The 25,624-nt window shown below is 49.4% G+C and overlaps 1 protein-coding gene across 1 annotated transcript in view; it reads left to right on the top strand.

Annotated features, from left to right (window-relative positions):
* The first annotated feature begins 5,153 nt into the window (after positions 1-5,153).
* The window catches only part of C7H17orf67 (chromosome 7 C17orf67 homolog), a 169,264-nt gene continuing 148,793 nt past the window's right edge, over positions 5,154-25,624 (top strand). The window contains exons 1-2 of the mRNA XM_085614414.1: positions 5,154-5,310; positions 6,110-6,210. Coding sequence (XP_085470540.1) covers positions 5,256-5,310; positions 6,110-6,210 — 156 coding nt within the window. The 5' untranslated portion in view covers positions 5,154-5,255. The remainder of the gene's footprint in view (positions 5,311-6,109; positions 6,211-25,624) is intronic.

The following is a 25,624-nucleotide window of genomic DNA, read 5'->3' as shown; positions in this document are numbered from 1 at the left end:
CTATTTGTAATAAAAGGGAAGTTTAAGGCTTGGCAAGTATTTTTAACCCCTTTGCTGCTAGGCCTTTCCCCCGTACTAAGCCTTTTTTTTTTTAGCTCTTTGAGGCAATGTGTGCTTAGGCCCCTGTAACTTTTTGTCCACATAAGGTATCCATGCCAAATTTGCGTCCTTTTCTTCCAACATCATGGGACTTTTAAAGGTGCCCAAGGTTTGTGGATTCCCCTGAAGAGGACCCAGAAATTAGCTAAAATACAGCTAAATTGTATTTTGTGAGGAAAAATGGACAAAAAGGTGCTGCAGATGAAAACATTTGTTTTTTTCCCTGCAAATGGTATCAACAAAGGATTTGTGGTGCTGAAATCACCATCTTCTCAGCTTTCAGGGACTGACAGACTTTTGTCAGAAAACTACATTTTTTACACAGTTTTGGGATTTTACTGGGACATAGCCTTTTTTTGCTATTGTTTGTGCTTTCAACCTCCTTCCAGTTAGTGGTAGAAATGGGTGTGAAAGCAATCATTGATCCTGGAATACTAAACATTTCAGAAAAGTAGACAACATTCTAAATTCAGCAAGGGGTCATTTGTGTAGATCCTTCAAGCTTTTTTAATAGAAATTAACAGTTGAATATAAGAAACTAAAAAATGAGTTGAAAAAAAAACAACCATTTCTGCCAACGTTTTCACCTGTAACTTCTTCTAAGTATGACAGACTTTTGAAAATATTATACCGTTACAACTGGTGGACCCTTCTGGGTGTGGGGATATATAGGATCTGTAGGTTTACCAAGAACCCGAGGAACCCAGAGCCAATAACTGAGCAGCATCTTTCAATGGCTTTTCATTGTGTATTGGGTATGGAGCAATTCATTTGGTGAAATATAAAGAGTGAAAAATAGATATCAAAGACACCTATGTATTTCCAAAATGGGAACAAAATATAGAGTTTAGAAAGAAAAAGTAGCTATTTGCACATCTCCCAAATTGTGTGTACCCATACTAGCATGTGAATTATAGGACATGTTTGAGCGATAAACTCCTTGGACAACTCAGGTTCCTTGAGCCCAGGGGAAGTGCACATGGCATGCTTCAGAGAGTCAAATGCAATATGGTATATCTCTGTCCAAATCACATTTCTGGGATGCTTCTTAGACATCAGATCTGTCAAGAGGGCAACAATGGTGCCATATCCCTTGACAAACCTCCTGTAGTACCCAGTGATGCCCAAGAATGCTCTGACCTCAGTCTGTGTTTTGGGGGACTCCCAAGCCAAGGTAGTCTCTATCTTGGCCTGGAGAGGCTTCACCTTCCCCCTCACTACCAGGTGTCCCAATTACACCACATACCCCTACCCTATCTGGCATTTACTGGCCTTGATAGTCAGGACTGTATTGCAGAGCCAGAAACACTTCCTGGAGGTGAAAAAGGTGGTCCTTCCAACTGCTACTGACAACAGCTATGCCATCCAGATAGGCAGCTGAGGAGGCCTCCATACTAGTGAGCACCTGGTTTACCAACCTCTGGTAGGTGTCAGGGACATTCTTGAGTCCAATGAGCATCACTCTGAACTGATAGTTGCACTCTGCAGTGGAGAAGGCTAACCACTCCTTGGCACCTTCTGTAGGGGTGATTTGCCTGTACCCTGAGGGAAGATCAAAAGTACTTAAGTACTGACAGCACCTAACCTGTCAATCAGCTCATCCGCCCTAGGGAAGGGATATCAGACTTTGTCACAGTATTGAGCCCTCGATAATGCACACAGAACCTCAGTTCAGGTATTGTGCCTGCTGGGGTAGCTTTTGGAACCAGGGGCTACTGGAGGGTTGTGTCTCTCACCCCTTTCGTTATACCCCCAACTCCAGCATTTTAAAGATTTCCCTCTTGATGCTGGCTGTCACTTTATCAGACAACCTGTAAGATGGGTATTCCGGTGGTTATGCCAGGAGTCTTTAATATAGACTGCTGAATGATTTATATGACTTTCTGTATATCAAATTATCTGCATTTCGCTAGGTTCAATGAATGATTTTTCCTTTGATGAATCATTAGCGGCAGATTACTCTGTATAGTTTATGTCAGTTGCTCTAAAACTAAAAAAGCGTCTTTTGATTAAAAAAAAAGTTTTGTGACCAAGAAAATCTTCTATGGCATTATTTGCACCTTTTATGGTTATTGGTATTGTCTTAGGGAGAAATTGGGCTTGTCTTTTGTTTTATCTTTTATATTTAGTATGCATTTAAGGAGTTACCCCTGTGTTAGGCTTCTTAATATAAATATTTAACTATCTTGTGTTTTCATTAATGCTTAAAGCATCATTCCTAGCTGGCTGAGGTTATCCCAAGTGAACCATATTGTTTTAATAATATATAATTGCCCTGGTTCTTAGGATTAAAGGGTTCTTCCCGTCAGTTGCTAATTACTTTTAGAAACTTGCCATTTTTGTGTCCTAACCATTTGGTGCCATCAGCCTGTGTCCTGGGTCACATGGCTTGGTGTAGTTGGCAGCTGTCATTTATGTATTCCTCCCAGACAGTGATACAAAGGGGGATGAGGTGCTTTGAGGATTAGCCATCTTGTCAGGATGTGAGGGGCAGAGTTATCACCTCCCACACACGTACTTTGAAGGGGCTGCTTCAGCACACTTACTAAGGACTGTGCAGTAATCGATTGTCACCCCAGGCCCCTCGAAGCCAGGGTAGGGTATGAAAGGAATTTACAGACCCAGATGTGGGGGAAGTCTAACAGTTTCTCCTGCTTCAAAGCTGGCACCAGATAAGCTCCAAGAGGATTGTAGCGAGAGTTGATGTGCCATGTCTTCGATCTTGGGGTCCAAACACATAAGGATGCACTTTCTTTATTCAGCAGAGTGTAGTGTTGGTGCACCCTATCAGGCACACTGCTCTTTGCTCCCATTCTTTGAGGCTGGTGAGGTGAATTGTCTTGGTAGAAGAAACACCCCATTGCAACATGTGCAGCATCCTGATCAGGGGGCGTCTATATTGAGAACATGATCCTGACAATGTTTGAGGTCACGGTTGAGGCCCTTCCTAGGATCACATTCAGAGGAATAAAGAAAGAAGAATTTGTTGGGGTCTACCTCTGGAGTGACACAGGATTTTTCCTTGATGCTGGGTGTAGGGCATTCGTTCTCAGTGTATATTTGTCTGGTTTGCCCAGGGGTCTATCAAGCTAAAGTCTGGAAACCTGCGACAATGATCTAAGGGAAGCTATTCATAGGATTCCAGGTGACAAGTTTCCAAGGGTGAAAAATAAACTCTCCTTCAAGGACAAGGAAGGAAGAAAGTTTTAGAGTGAGCTAACTTAGAGGGGAATTGGTGCCCAGCGTGCAGATTGGCAGTAATAAATGACGGGCATATTTGTACTCAGAATCTAGATTCATGCAAATCTCCACCTCCTCACGTGTCACCAGAGGAGAGGAAATGACATCCCCATCATCACATGAGATCTCCCTAACAGGACCGTTAGGATCGGAAGAGAGTGATTAAGAAATAAACCCTTAGGTCTCTCAGGAAAACGTACTATGGAGTGCTTGCCTTTTGTTAGGATGTGTTTTCACTTCATTGGAGCTTTCCTGACGCCACTGCTAGAATGACCAGGGTGTGGCGCTCTGATGAAAATCTCATCCATAATGTGTGACACTGTGTCAGAAGGGGGAGTAGATTGAGGCTGATTTTGAAGAGGAAGGAAGCATCTATAGCTAGGGCATCTTGAGCAGATTGTAATGTGAGGACATTGGGGCTAATGAGACCTCCACAAGGGCTCCTAGTTTCATAGAGGAATCAGCCAGATTTGTATCTACTTATCCTCTAGAAAGCTTGTGGGAAGGTGTGGCCTTCACAGCAAATTGTTCACTATCGCCAATGTGTGTAGTAGATTAAATAGTGCCCTCTATTTCATTTATGGTTGCCTCACATCTATATAAGCTTACACAATACTATTGCAGACAGGCACAATAAATACATATGGTTCTGTATTAATTTGGGAGTCTTATTTACAATTTGAGGGTTCGTGCATAACTTGGATGTGTCTCGTGGACTAAAAAGAGAATTTATTATAAAGTGTTATGAGTCGGATCTTATATCGATAAATAATACACTTTCATACCCCATATACTGAGAAATCAACACGGTAGGGTGAACACCTCCATTTATGATCTACTGCGATGCCCACTAGTAAGATGCAGATTTATGAGAATCCAGTTTGACTGTTTGTCTTTGCACACTTTCACAGGGGCGTGGACACAGGTGCACTGTGATTGTCTACTTTTTGTCTCTGCAGTTCTGCAACTGATAGGTTGATGCATGCTTTCTGTGTTTGCAAACCGTACACACATATATATGGCTGATGGAAAAGACTGAAAGCTGCGCGCTGTGCATATACATCTGGTTGTCTACATAAATAATGAATTGTGGTACTAGAGAAGAATATTGGAAATCATTAGATTGCTGTTTTTTCAGATTTGTAAGCTGTGGGTGTTTTTTTAACGTTTTTTTAAGTTGACATTTAACCAAGAATATGCAAAGATTTAAAAAAAAGTAATCAACATAAATTCTGTAAAGAATTGAGACACTCGATTTTAGAAAACGACAGACTACAAAATTCACAGGCTGGGGTGTGCTGTGTGTGCAATGTTGAAAAATAGTTGACCAGAGACGATTTAAGGCATAGGTGAAGTGGACACTAACCCGGGGCCCCCACCTTCCAAGGAGCCCCTGTGAAAATGAACTTTTTCTCTCTTCTGTCTATTCCTGTATCATAATCATGAATGATTAAGCCAATATTGTCTGCCATCACCGGTCTTTAATTGTTAGAAAATGAGTAATACAATTCAAAATTATTCCTATCAGGACCCCAAAATATTTCTTGCATCAGCCCCCAAAAATTATTTAGATGGCACTGTTGTTGACTGCAAAAACGTAACAATTACTTTGGCATTTGATTACCACTGCAATTTTAAGGCCCCTTGTACTCCAAAAACGCAGATGTGCAGCTAGCCTTCGGCGGAATCTTTTACTGGAGCCAGTCCATCTGACGATCCCCAGAGTTCCTGACAGAGGGCCACTGTGATGGGCAAAAAACGTCCACTCAGTGAGATTCCTCAAAGCAAGAACAAACATATGTGACTGACGCGCGCGCCCCTGGAAGCTTCCGCGGCAGCCACGGCGGTTCACTTAGCAGCAGGCAAGAGACAGAGACAGACACAGGGAGGGAGGAAGGACAGACAGCAGAAGCAAAATGAAGAAGTTTGCAGCATTTCTACTGCTCTTGGTCTTACTGGCCGCATTCACAGGTAAGGCATTTCAAAATCAGAGATGCATACGTTATGAATTGTAGAGCGAGTATTTATTTTATTAATTATGGAACAATCGTGCTTGATATACGTTTCTCACCCCTTAATGTTGCGATATGGATGCACACGGGTATGTATGAGCATAAATGGACATGTCGCCATGTGTTTATTCACGTGTATGTTCGTTACCGTGTGTGCCTATAATGCAAACACGATTCAAATATTTAATAAAATGCCTGTGCAGCTGATTGTAGCAGGTCTGTTCGCTCAAAAATGTCCACATTCTCTTTTTAAACTCACATTCCGGTACAATGCTTCAACTTTAGAGAACTGACAGTTTGTTTGCCTCACTTGTCATGTTGTTACGGCGCTTGGAATTCTAGGTAAAGAAAACCAGTCCTTGGCTGATTGTTTTCCCATATAATCGCTCAGACTGGTAGCACCAGCATGGTAAAGTTGTGCAATGTTAGGAGAGTCACTTGTAAATAGTTTCGTGCGAACTGGGACGACCACTGGGCACAGACACGGCATTCTTCGGCGGAGGGGAGCATTGGTCATATGTGGCCCTGTTGATGGATCGCCTGCGCGCGCTTTACCGCCTCACATAAGTAGTTTGTCAGAGAGCGGGCATTCCTCTCGCGCCCTTGGAATGTGGGTTCCCCCGGGGATTGCCTGCAATGAAAGGGGACTCTGTGCATTGACTGGAAACAGACGGGATAGGAAAGGTATCACAGGCTTGCCAGATAGACTCGGCCCTCCCAGCTCCCCTCCGACTTAACCCGTGTTCTTCTCTTTCTAGATGCGACGCCGCTTTTAAGTGAAAAACAAGCTAAGCAGGTCCTGAGAAGCAAGCGTTCCAACAGGCCCAGGAAAGCTGGACACCCCGACGAGCCAATGAGGGTAAATGCTGACGTTCCATATGAAGCCGAGGCGCTCTTACTGCGTTCATTCTCGCCGCAGAATAGAACCAGGCATTTAGAAAGTCTTATTTTGTTAATCTACCTGGAGAAGAATTTAACAAAAAACGACTTTCTAAATGCCTTGTTCTATTCTGCACTTAGTGCACTGGTATTTTAAAACATTTTACCTGGTAAGGGACCCAATTTACAAATGGTAGGCGAAAACAGACTTTTTCCTCGTTTGTGTGCAGTAGGTAAATCTGTTTGCATCAGTCAATCAATGTGCACGTCCTCCTAATGAGACATACACCTGATTATCTATATGCTGAAACGTGTTTACAGCAACGTTTCTTATGGAAAAAGGCATTTTGAGACTGGTATGACATTCCTTTAAGTAGGTAAAACCACGTCACTCCCAAATGAAAAAAATGCCCCCAGGCACCTAACATTCATGCCAACCTTGACAGGACCACTCAGACATGTGGATGGTAGCCTCTGAAAGTCCCCAGCTAAAGTACCAGCGTAGCCAGTGGCCAGTTTGTAAAACAATGATTTCTGGGGCCAAAGTTTTGTTCAGAAGTCCGTGGCTGTTGCAATTGAATGAAGGTGTGCCAAACACCAGGGCTATGTAGTACTGATTCCATCTCATGCCCCTTTAATTCATCAGCAGACACTCTCAGCTCCTTTTTTTGCACACTTGCAGGTTCTTGTTTGTCCCTGCTTTCTCCCTTTGTCACGTTTTTCCACCTCTCTCTTTCTACTTCTTTCCTCCTTTTGTGTTTTCTCTCTCTCTTGCTTTAGGTCAAAGTCTCATGAAGGAAAACAATTGCTGGTCCCCAAAATCACTATTTTGGGGGTCAGCAATTATTTACGACCCACTGCCAGTTTCTGGTGCCTCTGAAACTGAAGGTTGTGCCTAATTTGTAAAAAAATATATAAGCTCAGACGCCCATGCTATTGAATACAAACCTGCTTAGTTTTCATTCCACCTCATGCCTCTTTCTTTCACCACCCTATTCTTGCTTCCTCTACCTCGTACAGGTATTTCTCAACACAGATTTCTCTCTTTGTCAACATTTTACTTTTCTCCTCCTCCTTTTTCTCCCTTTTCTGGCTTTCTGTAGTGCTTTGGGTCAAAAAATGAACCAAGCCCTGATCCCCCAAAATTAGTAAACCCCACCACTCACAGCAACCAGAAACACAAACTGGGTATTAGTTGTGTGTTTGTAGTGCTTTTTCACCCACAAGGCTCGGGGTGAACTGTGACCTCATCACATTCTCATACAGGATTCCATAGATAACACGTTTAGTTTAGTAAAGCAGCGTAGTGTGATCTCTGTCACTTAGGCAAAGGTTACTTAAAAGGCAAGTTTTGACGTTCCCCCACAGGTCTAGCGACCATGGGGGTCCAGGTGCTGCTGGTTACTGTGGAGGTTTAGGCACTTGATTCCCATAGCAGCTATTTCTCAAAATACTGTGCTGGAAATTCTAGGTGGCCAGTTAGAAATGGTTTCTTCTGGATCCAGTAGCTGAAGTATTTTTTATTTATCTAGAGAACTGACGCGGAAACAGTTCAACTTATTCCTAGTAGCATGTTCAGACTGTGTTTTGTTGTCCTCGACTGTTAGACAAGTTGGTACATTTATTTAGCAACATTTCTTCAAACTGGGAGCTCTGCTCAGTGTAGAGCAGAGATGGAAAACATCATAACCCTTATTCCAGAACAAAGACCCCTTAGTAATTATTCTCACCCAGGGAAAACCCCTAAGCAGTGGCACGATCGAAAGCAAGCCATCTCTGTCCAGTGAGTGCAGAATTGACCCATAACTCATATTCGTAGGTCACGCGTGTCATTTCCGTGCTGTGCTCCCCTGGATCACCAAGCATAATCTTCACTGGTTGGAAGGGATATGTGTGGCGGCCTTCAAAGTAGAGGTAATTTTGGCCTCAAGGGGTGAGTGTGGTCTGCTAGAAATCACTGCACATCCCCATGGGATTCGACAAGACCCACCAGTGGCCCCTGATTTCCGCCAATGAATCGCTGATCTGTTTTTGGGAGAAACCCTTCCTTTCCATGTTGGCACTGAAAGTATGTTAGTACCGAAACCTTGCTGTGAGGCATTTCCTAGGTATTCAGTTAGTTATCAGCCTGAGTTTCAATCCTTAGAATCTGGAATAAAGAGTTAATTGTGCATGTTTTTCTCAATTACAAGGTCAAAATTTGAGCAGTGTGCCTGGAAAATAAAACATGGTCAACATCTCATGGGGAGAATACCTGCAGGGTATGTCACTAACATCAGACTCATAATCATGATTTGGGCACAAATGGCGGATTGCTCACAGATCAGGATACGTATAACCCTCAGAGTGAGGGGCTTAATTGCAGACAACACCGGCATGGGGAAGGACAGAACACTGATTTGCCTGGGGCAAGCTCCATGTATATGAGTCCTTCCCACTTTGGAAATCGACAGGCATTGATTGACCAGAGGCTTTTGCTGCATGTGGTTTATCTAAGAACAGCGCTACATGCAGAAACACTTGACCTGGGAGCACATCCATGAATGGGCCACATGGTCATCATGGCGGTGTTTAGGCCAGGTGACTGCCACTAGAATTCCCTGCTTGGGACTGCCATGCTTGACATGACAGTTCTAAGCAGCGAAATGGTTTAATGGGCCCCATGTGCATACAGAAAACATGTTTGGCATAACACACGTGCCCTCTCGGCAAAGATCTCAGCCTTTTCTGCACTTTTATGCCAGGGGTTGCAGTGAAGGCTTTATAGATCCGCACCAGGGAGACTAGACCGGCATCTCTGTATAGAGTCGGTGTTTCTCCGCCTGGAAAGTGGAGGCCGCATCTTCTGCTCATCTGGCAGATTGGCGGGCTCAAAAGAGAATTAAAAAACTCAAACCAACTCTGCTGAGACATCAACCCTGTGGAAACTTGGGGACCAAGAACTAGACCGAATATAAATATATGAACTGATTAAAAACACACTACTGCCATCTTAATTTCAGTTTTGTCCCTGTGATAGATTTATGTTGGAAACAGGGATATTTAAAACTCCGCAACAAACAGTGAACATTATACAATCCAATAAACCTAATTATGACAAAATACCCTTAACAAATGTGTCTTAAATCAACAACATTGAACTAGGAAATACTCTCTGAGAAGGTTTTTGTAAACGTATCGGAATATTTATTGTCAAGTTTTTCCACTATAGGAAATGTTTTTTCGAGCAAGCTGCGTCTATTCAAGTTGGATTGAAAAGGGGCCTGGTGCAGCAGAACTATGCTTCCTTCAACGGTTTTAGTTCGTGCATAACCTCATGTGGGAACACAAGTCTGGCTCTGTGCACATTATTTTATAGCCTTTCCTGTCACTACACTGAAAATTATCATGTATCAAAATGCTGCTCAAACAGAGCTTTTGGCCAGGAGGCCTCTCTAACAGACTTTGCTGCAAGGAAGCTGAAATGGCAGTCAGTGGCTGCTCCTGGGGATTGGGCTCCATATCACCCTAGAGATGGTCACTGGAAAGACAGAAATAAAAAATTATGACCATTAAGGCATCAAATTAATAACACAAATTATACGTGTTGACTGAGAGATCGATGGCTGTATGTTCCGGGAACCTACACTGTCTAGAAGTTAAAGTTGGTAAACTGGGAGCCACCAGTCAAATTCATGTGGGAACTGGGAACAGCAGTGTTAGAAATCTGGACTCTAGTTGGCAGAGGTACACACCCTGTCCAAGTAGCGACCACAATTCTAGTCAGAGTAAGTCAGTCACACACTTCAATCAGCCTGTGCTCACCCTCTGGTAGCTTGGCACAGAGCAGTCAGGCTTAACATAAGAGTAAATGTGTAAAGCAGTTGTGAATACAGTGACACAGGGAAAACATCACAAAAAGACTCCACAATGAGGTATAAAAATAGTGTCTCTTTAACTCTCCCAAACAAGATAAAAACAATAAGAATCCAATTAAAGCAACTCAAGCTATAGATACTTCAAAAATGTACAATGCTGAAAGAACCCTTGTGCTTTCAGTAGGTAGTTAAGGTTACGCTGGGGAAATGACAGCGGTTCACGCAGTGGATCGGGAACAGACTTTCTCCCTGGGTCAGAAAAAAGCAAGGCTTCCAAAGTTATTCCTTGATGCATGCAGAGTGCACTGGGTCATGCTGGACTGCCTTCTGGCGCTGCAGCTTCAGCGAAGGCGACAAACATGATGGTCTGAGCTGGCGGCAGTTCATGATCGGTGCACCGCACTGATGTGTGTGGATGCCCAAAAGCGGCTAATGCACTCTGCGAAGGCCTAGGACTCATTGAGGGCAAGTCAGGCAGAGTCAGACTCTGGATTAGGAGAGCCTAACAGCGGTTGTTTGTGCAAATGAAATCTTTGATGGCCCCAAGATTTCCTGAATAGGAGGCAAGCCAACAAGCCCTTGGCGTTTCTTAGGTTGCAAAAGATTGTAGAGAACGCAGCAGAGCAGGTAGCAAAGTGACAGTCTCTTCTGTACCCCAGCAATTAGCAGGCAACAGGCCAACACAGCACAGCAGTTAGCAAAGTGGCAGTCCCTCCTGTAGCACAGCTCCTCTTCTTAGCAGAGTCCCCTTAGGACCCCAAAATAAACTAGTGAGAGGGGGTCTTAGGTCCAATACTTATACCCAAATGAGTCCTTAAAGTGGAGGTGACTAAAAAGCTAAGCCTCTGTGGTGCAGAAGTCTCCTTTGAGCCCAGCTCTGTCTGCCAGCCTATCTGTGGGGGGTAGGGAGGGTCAGTATTTTGTGTTAGGCCAGTCCACTACCTGTTCAGGTATAGGTGTCAGCTTCTCTCCTCTCTCTTGCCCAGGAAGACCCATCAGTATGCAGATGAATGCAGTTGCAGGTGAGTGTCGTGTACTTGTGGCTGTTTAGAGGGAATGCACAATGTTTAGCTGTCACCTCACCCAGATGGGTATTGGAGACAGGCTGTAAGGCACACAAGAGAGCTAACATCAGAGAAATTCACACTTTCTAAAAGTGCCATTTCTAGATCAGTAATACCAAATCCAACTTTACCAGTAAATGGTATGATATAAAAAATAAAGCAGTGACTCCTCTGCAATCAGTAATTACACTCAAAGTGGGTATTTAAGAAATTCCCAATGTTACCCTATGTGAGGAGAAGGCCTCACAATAGTGAAAACGAAAATTGGTGGTTGTCACTACCAGAACATTTAAAACAAAAAGGTACATGTCCTACCTTTTACTTGCACAGCACCCTGCCCTTGGCAGTTCGGGCTGGACTGTTCCCATGAGGCACAGGGTCAAGACTGATTTGCATATGGCCATGTCTGAACTGGGGTGGCGTAGTGGGCAAAAGAACGATGGATTTAACCCAGATCTCTTGACTGGGGGAGAATGTCTGCATTGTCAGCATTCCATCCATCATTTGTTTGTTGTAACGCTTTACGCCCTAAGTGGGATGGGTATGCCCAGACGTGGGTCCCGTGCTCACTGCGCCACTGGAGTCAAGCTATCCTGGCTGATGACGGCTGATAGCCAGAAACCGGTCCTAGGATGCTTGATTCCGGTCCAGGGAAGACATGGCTTGGCAGTTCGGGCTGGACTGTTCCCATGAGGCACAGGGTCAAGACTGATTTGCATATGGCCATGTCTGAACTGGGGTGGCGTAGTGGGCAAAAGAACGATGGATTTAACCCAGATCTCTTGACTGGGGGAGAATGTCTGCATTGTCAGCATTCCGTCCATCATTTGTTTGTTGTAACGCTTAGTGCTACCTAAGGCCTACCTTAGAGGTGGAAGGTATGTAATAATAGGGGCTTGGCAAGTAGTTTAAAATGCCAAGCCAAGGTGGCAGTAAACTGCGCCTGCAAGCCCTGCAGTGGTAGGCCTGAGTCAGGTTTGAAAGGCGACTTCAGTGGGTAGCACAATCAGTGCTGCAGGCACACTAGTAGCATTTGGTTTACAGGCCCTCAGTATATGATGTACCACTATACTAGGGGCTTATATGTGAACTAACCATACCAATCATAGATAGGCCAAATATCATCACATTTTAGATAAGAGAACATGCAATTTTACCAATGGGTCAGCAGTGAGAAAGTGCTCAGAGTCCTTAATGCCAGGAAAAACAAACTCAAAAACAGGAGGTCAGAAAGCAAAAAGTCAGGGGAAACCACACCAAAAGATACCATGTCTAACACGCATCAAGAAGTACAATCTACAGGCTGTGCTTTCAGTTCTCAGCAGAAGGAATACTTATATGATGCAAGACTATCCATGTCCATTCCCCTTTTAAGGACCTTACATTGGAAAGGTAGAAGAAGGCCTCTGTCTCTGCTCTACTCAGCTGTAGATTGCTGTACAATTTTGCTATCATCCATTTGGGAGCCACTCTCATCTGCATAGACTCACTTCACTTGTAAAGATATCACCGTCAATTTTATTCCCATTTATCATCACACGATACTTAGCTTTCTCACCCCTCCACACATCTCCTTCGTCTGTAGTGGAAATCTTTGAAGACATGGCTCTTTGTCTCCTGCATTAGATAAGCCTCTTTCTTTCCAGCTCAGTTTCAGCATGCTAGCGCTAAGACTCCTTGGCATTCACATGCTCTAGAAAAATTCTTACTCACCGACTTGTGCTCCACACTACACAGAATAATAAATTATACCAAAAGTGATGGATGGATTGTTTGAATAAATCTCAGCCACTGGTACCTACTCAGCCCGCATCCCAGTCCTTCATTATTTTACACACCATTCCACCTCGGTTTGTGCCCAGCCATATGCAAATCAATCTTGACTCTGATCCTACAGGAGCAGTCAAGCCTGAACTGCAAAGCCAGGTCCTGCCCGAACTGAAACACAAACAACCCAGGACCGGTTTCACATTTGTTATGGGCTCATCACCTGGGTATAGCTTGATTCCAGTGACAGAGTGTGCACGGGACCTACTTCTGGACATACCCATCCTATCTACGGCGACATACTAAAGTATTCAAAATACAATGGATGGAATGCTAGAATTAATCTCAGCCAGTGGCATTTACTCGGGCCGCATCCCAGTCCATTGTTATTTTGTACACCATGCCACCTCACCTTGGCAGTTTGGGCTGGACTGTTCCCATTGGAGCAGGGTTATGACTGATTTGCATATAGCTGGGTCCAAACTGAGGTGGCATGGTGTACAAAATAATGAGGGGACTGGGATGCATCCCGAGTAATTAGCAGTGGCTGAGATTAATTCAATCATTCCATCCATCACTTTTTTTTATACTTTAGTATGTTGCCCAAAGTGGGCTAGGTACACCCAGACATGAGTCCAGTGCACGCAGTGTCACTGGAACCAAGCTAAACCCAGGTGGTGAGCCCATAACAAGGGAGAAACAAGTCCTGGGATGCTCGTGTTCTGGTTCAGGGAATACCTGTTTTGGCTGTTTGGGCTGGACTTTTCCCATTGGAGCAGGGTCATGACTGATTTGCATATAGCAGGGTCCAAACTGAGGTGGCATGGTATGCAAAATAACGATGGACTGAGAGGCGGCCCGAGTAATTACCAGTGGCTGAGATTAATTCAAGTATTCCATCCATCCCTTTATGTTTACTTCCTGTTGGACGGCGACCTCAGAGGAGCCCGGAAAGGGGGTCCTGACTACCCTGAGACCCACCCTCAAGTATCGTAGCCGGGCACTGGCGGGAGACTCCTCAGGAGGAGAAGTCTCGGATCGAGGCTCGTACTTCGGGAACCACACGACACAGAAACACCACACCGTGCGTTCTCAGGAACCAATCTTTATCAAACAGGTTAGCACTGCAAATATGTACAAGGAGAGCGCGAGCTCAATGAGTCTTGGAAGGGATAGGGGGTAGCGGGACAGTCTTTGGCACAAAGGTTCAAGGTAAGGATGTACCCGGCGCACAGCTCACAATCCTCGAGCTGGGGGGTAGGCTGGTTGTCGTGGGGTCCGGCGGGACCAGTGGAGTCCGTGGAAGCCGCGAGTCACTCAGCGGGCTCAGGTACAAGTTCGGAGGTCTTACGATCTTCGGGGAACCGCGAGTCACTCAGCAGACTCGAGTACAAGTTCGGAGGTCTTACGATCTTCGGGGAGCCGCGAGTCACTCAGCAGGGCTCAGGTACAAGTTCGGAGGTCTTACGATCTTCAGGGAGCCGCGAGTCACTCAGCAGGGCTCAGGTACAGTTCGGAGGTCTTACGATCTTCAGGGAGCCGCGAGTCACTCAGCAGGGCTCAGGTACAGTTCGGAGGTCTTACGATCTTCAGGGAGCCGCAAGTCACTCAGCAGGGCTCAGGTGGTTCTACGTTCCAGGAGCCGCGACCGCGTCAGCAGGCTCTCGTTGTTCCAGCGTCGAATCTGCCGGACAGTCCCAGAGCACCCCTTGTTATAGGTCGACCCCTCTTTGATGTCCGGAGTCGGTGCAGGCGGGGGTCTTGTCACCTGGGGGTCGCTTGTCGGGTTTTCCTGCCATTGTCTTTTGATCCTTTCAGGGCCGGGTCGGGAGGAGTCCCAGACACCCAGCAGGCATGGAGCCAGCCTTCAGGGAGGCCGGAGGGCCGATCGAAACCCATCGTCCCAGGGGAGTTCAGAGGTGCGATAGAAACTGCTCCTCCCTCTCTCAACCCCTGGAAGCGTGATGTCCTCCAGCCGGAGTGGCGCCTCTAGGCCCGGGTCGCACTGGGGCCGGGAGGCCATCTTGGTGCATGAAGTGGGCACGCGGGCCCGGGGTGGCCGAAAGGAGAGAGGCCATGGTCGAGGATGTCCGGGTCGAGTGCGTGTGTTCGGGTGGAAAGGCTTGGTGAGGCCGGGGGATTGGGGCTGCCGGCACCAGGTTAGGTGGTGTGGGGACCAGTAGAGCCAGGTTATGAGGCCGGGTCCAACACGCGTCCCCCCCAGCTGAAAGCCGGAGATAACTGCCCATCATCTTGGGGGGTTCTCTTCGCTGAGGCGGAAGAAGCGGGAGAGGCCATCGGCGTTGGCGTGGTCCGTCCCAGGGCGGTGTTCCACGGTGAAATCCATCCCCTGAAGGGAGATTGACCACCGCAGTAGCTTGGGGTTTTCTCCCCGCATCTGCATGAGCCATTGCAAGGGCCGATGATCGGTTTGGACTTTGAAGTGTGTGCCGAACAGGTAAGGGCGTAGTTTCTTGAGTGCCCAGACCACGGCAAGGGCTTCGCGCTCAATGGTACTCCATCGCTGTTCTCTGGGCAACAGCCGCCGACTGAGGAAGGCGACGGGCTGGTCCAGGCCTTGGTCATTCATCTGGGACAGGACGGACCCAATGCCATGCTCGGAGGCATCGGTCTGGACTACAAACTCCTTGGAGTAGTCGGGAGCCTGGAGGACGGGGGCCGTGCACATGGCCTTCTTTAGGGCATCGAACGCCTCCTGGCAGGCGGTTGTCCACTGAACCCTTTTTGGCTGTTTTTTGGATGTGAGTTCTGTGAGGGGGCCGACAAGGCTGCCATACCCCTTGATGAATCTGCGGTAGTAGCCAGTGAGGCCCAGAAAGGCTCGGACCTCCGTTTGGGTGGTGGGGGGTTCCCAGGCCACGATGGCGTCGATCTTTGGTTGTAGGGGGGCGACCTGGCCACTCCCGACCTGGTGCCCCAGGTAGACTACTGATCCTTGCCCAATTTGGCACTTGCTGGCTTTTACTGTCAGGCCTGCCTGGCGCAGGGCGGTTAGCACCCTCCGGAGGTGCTGGAGGTGCTCACTCCATCCGGAACTGAAAACGGCGATGTCGTCCAGATAGGCCGCGCTGAACTGTTCTAGCCCGGCCAGGACTCTATTCACCAGTCGCTGGAAGGTGGCCGGGGCATTTTTCATTCCGAAGGGCATTACGCGGAAGCGGTAATGCCCATCTGGGGTGGAGAAGGCAGACCGCTCCTTGGCCCCCTCGGTGAGCGCAATCTGCCAGTATCCGCAGGTGAGGTCGAAGGTGCTGAGGAACCGGGCTGCCCCGAGTCGGTCAATGAGCTCGTCGGCTCGTGGAATGGGGTGGGCATCGGCTCGGGTGACGTCATTGAGCCCCCGGTAGTCCACACAGAACCGGAGCTCGGGGGCGACACCGGGGGCCGCTGCCTTCGGGACCAGGACCACGGGGCTGGCCCAGGGACTGTCAGATGGCTCGATTACTCCCATGGTCAACATCTTTGAGACTTCAGCTTGAATGCAGCACCGGACCCGGTCAGGGACCCGGTAGGCTCGGTGTCTCACCGGCGGGCTGTCCCCGGTGTCCACGTCATGGACACACCAGTCGGTGACTCGGGGGATCAGGGAGAAGAGGTTGGCAAATTGTCCTAGTAGCTGGCGGCAGTCCTCTTGTTGCTGGGCAGTGAGAGCTGGGGAGAGATTCACTCCCTCCACGGAGCCATCCTGCTCCTTGACACCCAGGAGGTCCGGGAGGGGATCGGACTCATCTTCGGCCCCGTCATCGGTGGCCAGCAGGAGGCTTAGTTCTGTCCGCACGAAGTGAGGCTTGAGGCGGTTCACGTGAAGGACCCGGAGGGGATCCCGAGGCGACTGGACGTCCACCAAGTATGTGACTGGACTCTTCCGCTCAATCACTTTGTAGGGCCCGGTCCACCTGTCCTGGAGGGCGCCTGGCTTCACGGGAGCCATGACCCATACTTGTTGGACCGGCTGGAACTCGACCAGAGTGGCATTCTGGTCGTACCAGCGCTTCATCTCTTCTTGGCTTGTCTCTAGGTTGGCCTCGGCCAGTGCTCGGAACTTCCTGGTCTGGTTCCGGAGGGTCAGAACATAGTGGAACACATCTCGTGGGGTGGTCTGGGGTGCCGCCTCCCACCCTTCCTTAACCAAGCTGAGGGGACCTCGGACGGGGTGTCCATAGAGCAACTCAGACGGGCTGAACCCTAGGGACTTCTGGGGGACCTCTCGGTAAGCGAACAAGAGGCAGGGGAGCAGGACGTCCCACTTACGCCGGAGGGGCTCTTCTAGGCCGGTGATCATCCCTTTCAGAGTCCGGTTAAACCTCTCTACTAGGCCGTTCCCTTGGGGATGGTACGGTGTAGTGAATTTGTAGGACACTCCACATTGTTGCCACAGGGACGTCATGTACCTCGAGATAAAATTAGTTCCGCGATCGCTCACGACCTCGCGGGGTAACCCTACCCGGGAAAAGATCCCCATCAGAGCCCGGCCCACTACGGGGGCCGTGACGGTGCGTAGGGGGATCGCCTCAGGGTATCGGGTGGCGTGATCCACCAGGACCAGGATGAAACGGTGACCTTGGGAGGTGGGGGGGTCCAGGGGCCCCACGATGTCGATCCCGACTTGTTCAAAGGGGGTACTGACGACGGGGAAGGGTTGGAGGGGAGCCTTGCGCTTCCCCCACTCTTCCCGCTAGCTTGGCACATGGGACAGGACTTGCAGTGGGCTTCCACGGCTGCTCTCATCTTAGGCCAGTAAAAATGGGTCACGAGACGGCTGTAGGTCTTGTCTTGACCCAGGTGGCCGGCAAGGGGGACGTCGTGGGCTAAGCCCAGGAGGAAGTCTCGGAAGCGGAGGGGTACCACCAGCACCCGTCCGGATCCCAGCTCCACCGACTTCTGCTCACTATACAAAATGCTATTCTCCCAATAAATTCGGTGCGTGCCAGTTTGGTCGCCTGCGGCTTGGCCCTCGGCCTGGCGCCGCAGTCCGACCAGGGAAGGACAGGTGGCTTGCTCCCGGCAAAACTCCTCCCGGGTGGGCCCACCCTCGTGGCGCCATTGGGCTAACTCGGGTAGATCGCCTAACTCAGGGACCGGGGCGGTGTCGGACAGGGAGGGCTCGTCGCTGGCGACGGGCCCCTCCGATGGGGGGACGGGAGGACCCTCGGGGGTTACTGCTCTGACTTCTTCGGTCGGGGCGTCTTCGACTTCTCCCAGGGGGGTGAGTCGGGCTGACATAGATCGGGTGGTGGCGCACACCCACTCGGGGAGCCCCATCATCTCTAGGTGGGCCTTGCGTTCGACGTGCTTCCAGGGAGAACTCTCCAGGTCGTTCCCTAGGAGGCAGTCGACCGGCTGGGAGGTTCTTACGGCAACCCTCAGTTTACCTATCACTCCACCCCACTCAAACGGCACCAGAGCTACCTGACACATACTCTCTCTATTATCGGCGGAAATGACTGGGCAAAAGACGTTGGGGAGGATCTGCTCCTCGGGGACTAAGTGCCTGAGGACACCGGTGATGCTGGCCCCGGTGTCCCGCAGGGCCTCTATTTGGTGGCCATTGATCTTAACGAGCTGCCCGTATTTCTTCGTGTTGGAGGGCAGGAGGCTACCAGGGACCATCTCCCTATCTCCCAGGGATACTAGGGCCATGGCTGCGGGTTCCCACTCCCCGGTTTCCTCAACCTCCTCCCCCAGAGCTACGTTGGCTATCTGTCTTGCAGGGGTGTTTTGGGTGGCCATGGGGCACTCTGGGTCATTGGCGTAGTGCCCGGGCTTCTGGCAACGGAAACAAGTGACGGTTACCCTGTGTCCCCGTCTCCCGGGGGGTCCGGTTACTGGCGGGGGGGGCGCTGGGAAAGGTGGAGATTGGGTCTTCGGGGGACTAGGCTGGGACTCTCTCTGGCCTCCCTGGTTCCCCCCTCCTCTCTGGCGGGGTGGTCCCTGACTGGCTCGGGGGTATTCTCCTACCATGCCCCGGGTGACCCGGGTGTTGGTCCAGCGGTCTGCTTCCACCGCCAGCTTCCTGGGATCGGTGAGTTTGCTGTCAAGCAGATGCTGGCGTAGTTCCACAAAGCAGTTCGCAGCCAGGTGTTCCCACAATAGGAGGTCGGTGAGTTCCTCAAGGGTGGTGACTTTGCTGCCCTTGACCCACCCATCGAAGGCCCGACTAAAAAAGTTTACATATTCCACCCAGGTGGTGCCCGGGATTTTCCTGCAGTCCCGGAATCGCTGACGGTACATCTCAGGGGTGAGACCGTACCTTGTGAGTAGAGCCTCTTTCATGTGGCTGTAGGAGGTCTGCAGAGAGAGGGGTAGGTCGAGCAGGGTGTCTCTTCCTTCGCTCAGAAACCGTCCCCACAACCCTGCCCCCCAGTCCTTCTGCGGGACCCGATGGGAGGTCATGGCGACCTCGTAGGCCCTGAACCATTGCTGAATGTCATCGTTTTTATAATATTCCTTGACCACATCCTTGGGGATGTGGACCTTCTGTTCCGCTGGGGAGGTCGCCTCTCGGTTTCCCGGGGGCCTCCCTTCCTCACTTCTGGCCTTGAGTTCGATTTCCTTCAAGCTGCGTTCGTGCTCCAGTTGGAGCTTCCTTTCTTCGTGTTCCCGTTGGAGCTTCTTCTCTTCTAGCTCGCCTTGCACGCGCATTTGCTCTACTGCTAGCTTTTTCTCTGCTAACTTTAATTCGCCTTCGATTTTGAGTTTAGCTAACTCGAGTTCGTGATTGCGGCTTCTCTCTCTGTCCGCGAGTTCCTCCGGGGATAGGCCCCCGTCTGGTACGATGCTTCGCACCTGATTGCTGCTGCTTTCGCCTTGGGGGGGTTCGGCCTCGTCGGGGCGCTCCCCCGTGTCTTCCGGGCGGGAGGCCCCGGTATCCACCCAGGCTTTCAGTGCTTTCTGCAAATCTTCCTTGGTGTTGAGACCGGTGGTAGCGATTCTAAGTTCTTTGCAGAATTGCTTCAGTTCTTTGTGTGTGTATTCTTCTAGTTGTTCCACCTGGAACACCCTGTTGGCGTTGATTTCTGCGGGGATCATGGTGTTTCCTTCTGCCATCTCTGTTGGTAGTGCGTCCGTCGTTCACAGTACGATCTCTCGGTGATGGGCCCGAATCCCGTCGCTTGCCACCAAAGTTGGACGGCAACCTCAGAGGAGCCCGGAAAGGGGTCCTGACTACCCTGAGACCCACCCTCAAGTATCGTAGCCGGGCACTGGCGGGAGACTCCTCAGGAGGAGAAGTCTCGGATCGAGGATCGTACTTCGGGCACCACACGACACAGAAACACCACACCGTGCGTTCTCAGGAACCAATCTTTATCAAACAGGTTAGCACTGCAAATATGTACAAGGAGAGCGCGAGCTCAATGAGTCTTGGAAGGGATAGGGGGTAGCGGGACAGTCTTTGGCACAAAGGTTCAAGGTAAGGATGTACCCGGCGCACAGCTCACAATCCTTGAGCTGGGGGGTAGGCTGGTTGTCGTGGGGTCCGGCGGGACCAGTGGAGTCCGTGGAAGCCGCGAGTCACTCAGCGGGCTCAGGTACAAGTTCGGAGGTCTTACGATCTTCGGGGAACCGCGAGTCACTCAGCAGACTCGAGTACAAGTTCAGAGGTCTTACGATCTTCGGGGAGCCGCGAGTCACTCAGCAGGGCTCAGGTACAAGTTCGGAGGTCTTACGATCTTCAGGGAGCCGCGAGTCACTCAGCAGGGCTCAGGTACAGTTCGGAGGTCTTACGATCTTCAGGGAGCCGCGAGTCACTCAGCAGGGCTCAGGTACAGTTCGGAGGTCTTACGATCTTCAGGGAGCCGCGAGTCACTCAGCAGGGCTCAGGTGGTTCTACGTTCCAGGAGCCGCGACCGCGTCAGCAGGCTCTCGTTGTTCCAGCGTCGAATCTGCCGGACAGTCCCAGAGCACCCCTTGATATAGGTCGACCCCTCTTTGATGTCCGGAGTCGGTGCAGGCGGGGGTCTTGTCACCTGGGGGTCGCTTGTCGGGTTTTCCTGCCATTGTCTTTTGATCCTTTCAGGGCCGGGTCGGGAGGAGTCCCAGACACCCAGCAGGCGTGGAGCCAGCCTTCAGGGAGGCCGGAGGGCCGATCGAAACCCATCGTCCCAGGGGAGTTCAGAGGTGCGATAGAAACTGCTCCTCCCTCTCTCAACCCCTGGAAGCGTGATGTCCTCCAGCCGGAGTGGCGCCTCTAGGCCCGGGTCGCGCTGGGGCCGGGCAGCCATCTTGGTGCATGAAGTGGGCACGCGGGCCCGGGGTGTCCGAAAGGAGAGAGGCCATGGTCGAGGATGTCCGGGTCGAGTGCGTGTGTTCGGGTGGAAAGGCTTGGTGAGGCCGGGGGATTGGGGCTGCCGGCACCAGGTTAGGTGGTGTGGGGACCAGTAGAGCCAGGTTATGAGGCCGGGTCCAACACTTCCCTACACAGCAGGGCCATGCACTGTGCTCATCTCAAAACCACCTGTCCAAGGCTGAGAGCAGCTGCATGAGCAAACTTTAATCTCTTCTACAAACATGAACATTCCCAGGTTCTGTGCTGAGATCGCCATCCAGCAGAGGTATGCTGTCATCCAGAACATGAGTAAAATTCTGAATCTGATATTCTCATCGGCCACATGCAGACATCAAGGCACATACATGTCTTTGCCCTCTATTTCTAGCTCTTGCTTGCACTCTCAAGGCAATTAATTGCACAATCTTATTAACAAACCGGTGGTTGCACCACTTTTGTGGTGCAGCCAGGACCCAAAATATTATTAGATAGTTGCTTTCATGCAAGAGTGTTTTGCGCCATCTTGCATGACTTTGTAAAGAAATTGAATGCAATGAAGCAGCTTGCTCTGCATTCCATTCCATTTCGTTTTAGGAGGATGTTCATCGGTGGAGCATGGGCAGTCCCATGCATCCTCCCGTGTATTTCTTGCAATCCCAGATTTACAAAGGTGTGTAAACCTGGGATTTTGTCAAATTGTTACGCCACCCAGAAGTTGACATAACGAGGAGAAAAATCTTTTGTTCTCCTCCTTATTTCCTCCTTCTATGTGTGCTGTATTCTGCAGCACACATAAAAAGAGGAAATGCCTCAGGGATTGAGTTTGTGCTGGAAGATTTCCCTTCCTGCACAAAAACTATTCTCCTTGTAACGCAGGCACCCTAACATTGTGATGTTAGGGTGCCTACATTGGTGCTAGGCTGCCTGAAGTGCGCCAGCACTATGAGTGAGCAAAAGTGCACCATATCTTAGTAGAAATGGTGCATTTCTGCTATCTCATTCTCATGCAACACAGTGGAGCATCACATGAAAGGTCACTAAATCTGGCCCCAAGTCTGCATCCCTCGATATTTTCACTTATCATTGCACAGAGGGTTCTGGACTTGAGTATCTCATTGGTTTAATTCTTCCTTGTCTTGCTGTGCACAGACATGGCAGAAAAATAAAGCACGCCTCATGACCAAGGCATATTTGTAATTACACCAAGCTACAGTTTGAACATGCATTACTTGTCTCTAAATATATAAGAATATGGGGGAAATATTTGGACCAAGTCCTATTCTGGAATTTATTAGAAATACAGACAAAAAGCAAATTAATTAATTTTGGGTTATCCTTGGGTAGATACATATTGTATAACCATATAACTCAAAACTGATAGATAGATAGATAGATAGATAGATAGATAGATAGATAGATAGATAGATAGATAGATAGATAGATAGATAGATAGATAGATAGATAGATAGATAGATAGATAGATAGATAGATAGATAGATAGAGATAGAAATAAAATCAGAGAAGGTGAAATGGAGGGAGAAAACGAGCAGAGGGGTACCGAAGGGTCTCATTCGTCCATGTTAGGTCCAAGGAGAAACACTGCTGTTTTAAACATGTACACATTACCTAAGTTGTATTCCCATTTATACGATTACTTTTTTTTTTTTAAACAAATGTTATTTGTCAAGTTGCACATGTATTGCAGAGCTCTGCACCCCAGAGGTAACTGCACAATCGAACCATACAGATATGATGACTTCGACTTTTTCAATGGAATCCAGGCGTATACAAGCAACAATAAAAAGAATACCCCAACTCCCTCCCGCCCCCACCCCTCCCCCCGATCGCACAAAATCTGCATAGTCCTGTCCACAACATGCAAACATAGCAGGAAGGGTGAACCTCTCCAGGCCCCCCCCTGCATTGCGCCCCCACAGTCCAAATATGTACATATGAGTTATCCCAAAAGATGGACCTCTGTTGCTGATGGCGGGTCCAACAACAGTGCCCGATAGTCCGCCCACCGTTTCAAAATCTTATAGTGCTTGTGTGGGCACCCCCTAGCAACAAAGATAGGTTGTTCCAGCCCCAGGCAGAAGTCCAGCCCATTCTTCCATGCGGCCACCGATGGGGCCTGTGGCGCCTTCCATGCCTTGGCAATGTCCCTCTTCACCAGAGTAAAACCCAGTTGCATGAGGTGTTGCTTGTATATATTGCCTCCTATTCCCTCCATTACATGAAGCAAGGCCAGCTGCGGTGTACGGGGGAGCTCCCACCCCAGGACCTCCGATAGACAGGCAAACACCCCCTCCAAAAGCAGTCAACGGAGAGACAGCGCCAGACTGTGTGAATGAATGTACCCTCCTCTCGACTGCAATGAAGACATATAGGAGAGGCGATCAGCCCTGCCCTCCACAGTCGCATTCGAGTAAAGTAGACCCTGTGTAGGTACTTTAACTGGACAAGAAGGAGCTGCGTCGCTATGGCCGCCCCCGCGGGGATTGCCAGGGCCTCGGTCCAAACCTCCTCCTCCAGTGTGCCCACATCCTCTTCCCAGTCCCCCCGAAGCTTCTGTAGTGTGGGGGAGCAATGGATAACCAGGGATTGATAGATCCGGGAAATTTTCCGGTCCTTCAAGTCCCCCATAAAGACCTTTGCCTCCAGCGGGCTAAATTCCAGTAGCGACTCCAAACCCTCCAAACTAGGGGACAGGGCATGACGAAATTGAAGATAACGATAAAACTGGGACCGTGGCATAAGGAATTCTTTCTGAAGGTCTTGAAAGGATTTAAGCGTTCTGCCCCTCATAACATCGCCTAGGACTGAGATGCCTATGTTGTCCCATCCCCGGAACCCCTGCAGAGCCGCCAGCTGAGGTAGGCGCCCATTATCCCAGAGGGGGGTTTCCCGAGTCAAAGAGTTCCACCACCCCATTCGTCGCAATGCCTGTCTCCAGATCAGGAACACCACCCGTGTAACCAACGGCAATGAAACCCGCAAAGGCGCTGAATATAGAATTGTATGCATTGAGTGGCGCCCCACGAGTTGTCGCTCAACTGCATACGCCGTATCTCCCCTATCACCGTACCACCACTCGTTAAGAACCAGCAGATGCGATGCTTGGTAGTAAGAGAGGACATCAGATGACGCTCGCCCCCCGCAGTAGGTGGGCAAGAAGCATGTGTGCAAAGCTATACGTACCTTTACCCCCTCCCACACAAACTGCCCGAGAGCTGCATTCCCCTGTCGGAACCATCGGGGTGGGATCTGATATGGGTGATTCTGTAGCTGATAAAGGAGCCGGGGAAGTGCCACCATCTTGAAAATCGCCGATCTGCCATATAGTGACTGAGGCATACGGGACCAGGACTTGAGATCTTCACGGATCCGTTCCCGCACCGGAACCAAGTTACGCTCTCAGGAGACTGCAAGTACATCCGATAAGAACATGCCCAGATATTTCAGTCCCCCCACCGCCAGCTGAACCAAGGAAGTCCACGCGCCCATTCCCGTCCGACCTCCCAGAATCCATAATGTTGACTTACGGGGATTCATATTTAGTCCCAAAGTCTTCCCAAAAATGTGCATAATGCACAGTAGCTGCAGCCCCGTCCTGTCTACAGCTGTAAGAAAGAAGAGGAATCTTCCGCATATAGTGCGATCCTGTCGGACAGACCCTCAAATCCCTGGACCTGCGCATCATTGCGCACCCATGCAGCCAAAGGCTCCTTAGCTGGCGCAAATAAATATGGAGACAGGGGGCAGCCCTGTCGTGTGCCCCGCCTGATAGAGAAAGTGGATGAGATCGCCCCAGCCACCCACACTGACGCCGTCAGATCTGTGTATAAGAGCGTTAAATAGGAGAGAAAGTGTGGTTCAAAGTTGAGCCTTCGCAACAAGGCAAATAGGTACACCCAACTCAGAGAGTCAAACGCCCTGTCCATATTGGCCAATAAAAGCGCTGCTGGTTCCCCCAACTGCCGGATGGCCGCCACCGCCACATTTGCTTGCCTGATGTTGTGCCTGGTTGCCCTCTGGGGCATGAACCCAGCCTGGTCAGGGTGTACTAGAATGGGGATGTGCGGCAATATACGATGACTTTTAACACCCATTTGTCGAAGTGATAATGCAGTATTAGTTTCTCTGAATCTACATTGTTTACAAATTCCACTTAGTAAGAGCATTATTAAAATTCCTTGAAATATCTTGACCAAGGTCTGAACATACATTGTGCAAATACGGTTGCTTGTTGGTTGTCCATGTGGTGAAGCAGCTATCTATAGAACATAAACAATGGCGGCTTGACTTGAGGTCTCGTCTCAGAGCAAGGATGCTTTTTGTTATAAATAAACAAGCATTTCCGGGTTTTAGGCAGAGGAGCACTTGCTGTCATTTGAGAGGTCACTACACGCTGAAGTC

The sequence above is a fragment of the Triturus cristatus genome, chromosome 7 (genome assembly GCF_964204655.1).
Source record: "Triturus cristatus chromosome 7, aTriCri1.1, whole genome shotgun sequence".
Taxonomy (NCBI): Eukaryota; Metazoa; Chordata; class Amphibia; order Caudata; family Salamandridae; genus Triturus; species Triturus cristatus.
Note: the sequence above shows the minus strand (reverse complement) of the source record. Positions and strands in the feature narration are given on the sequence as shown.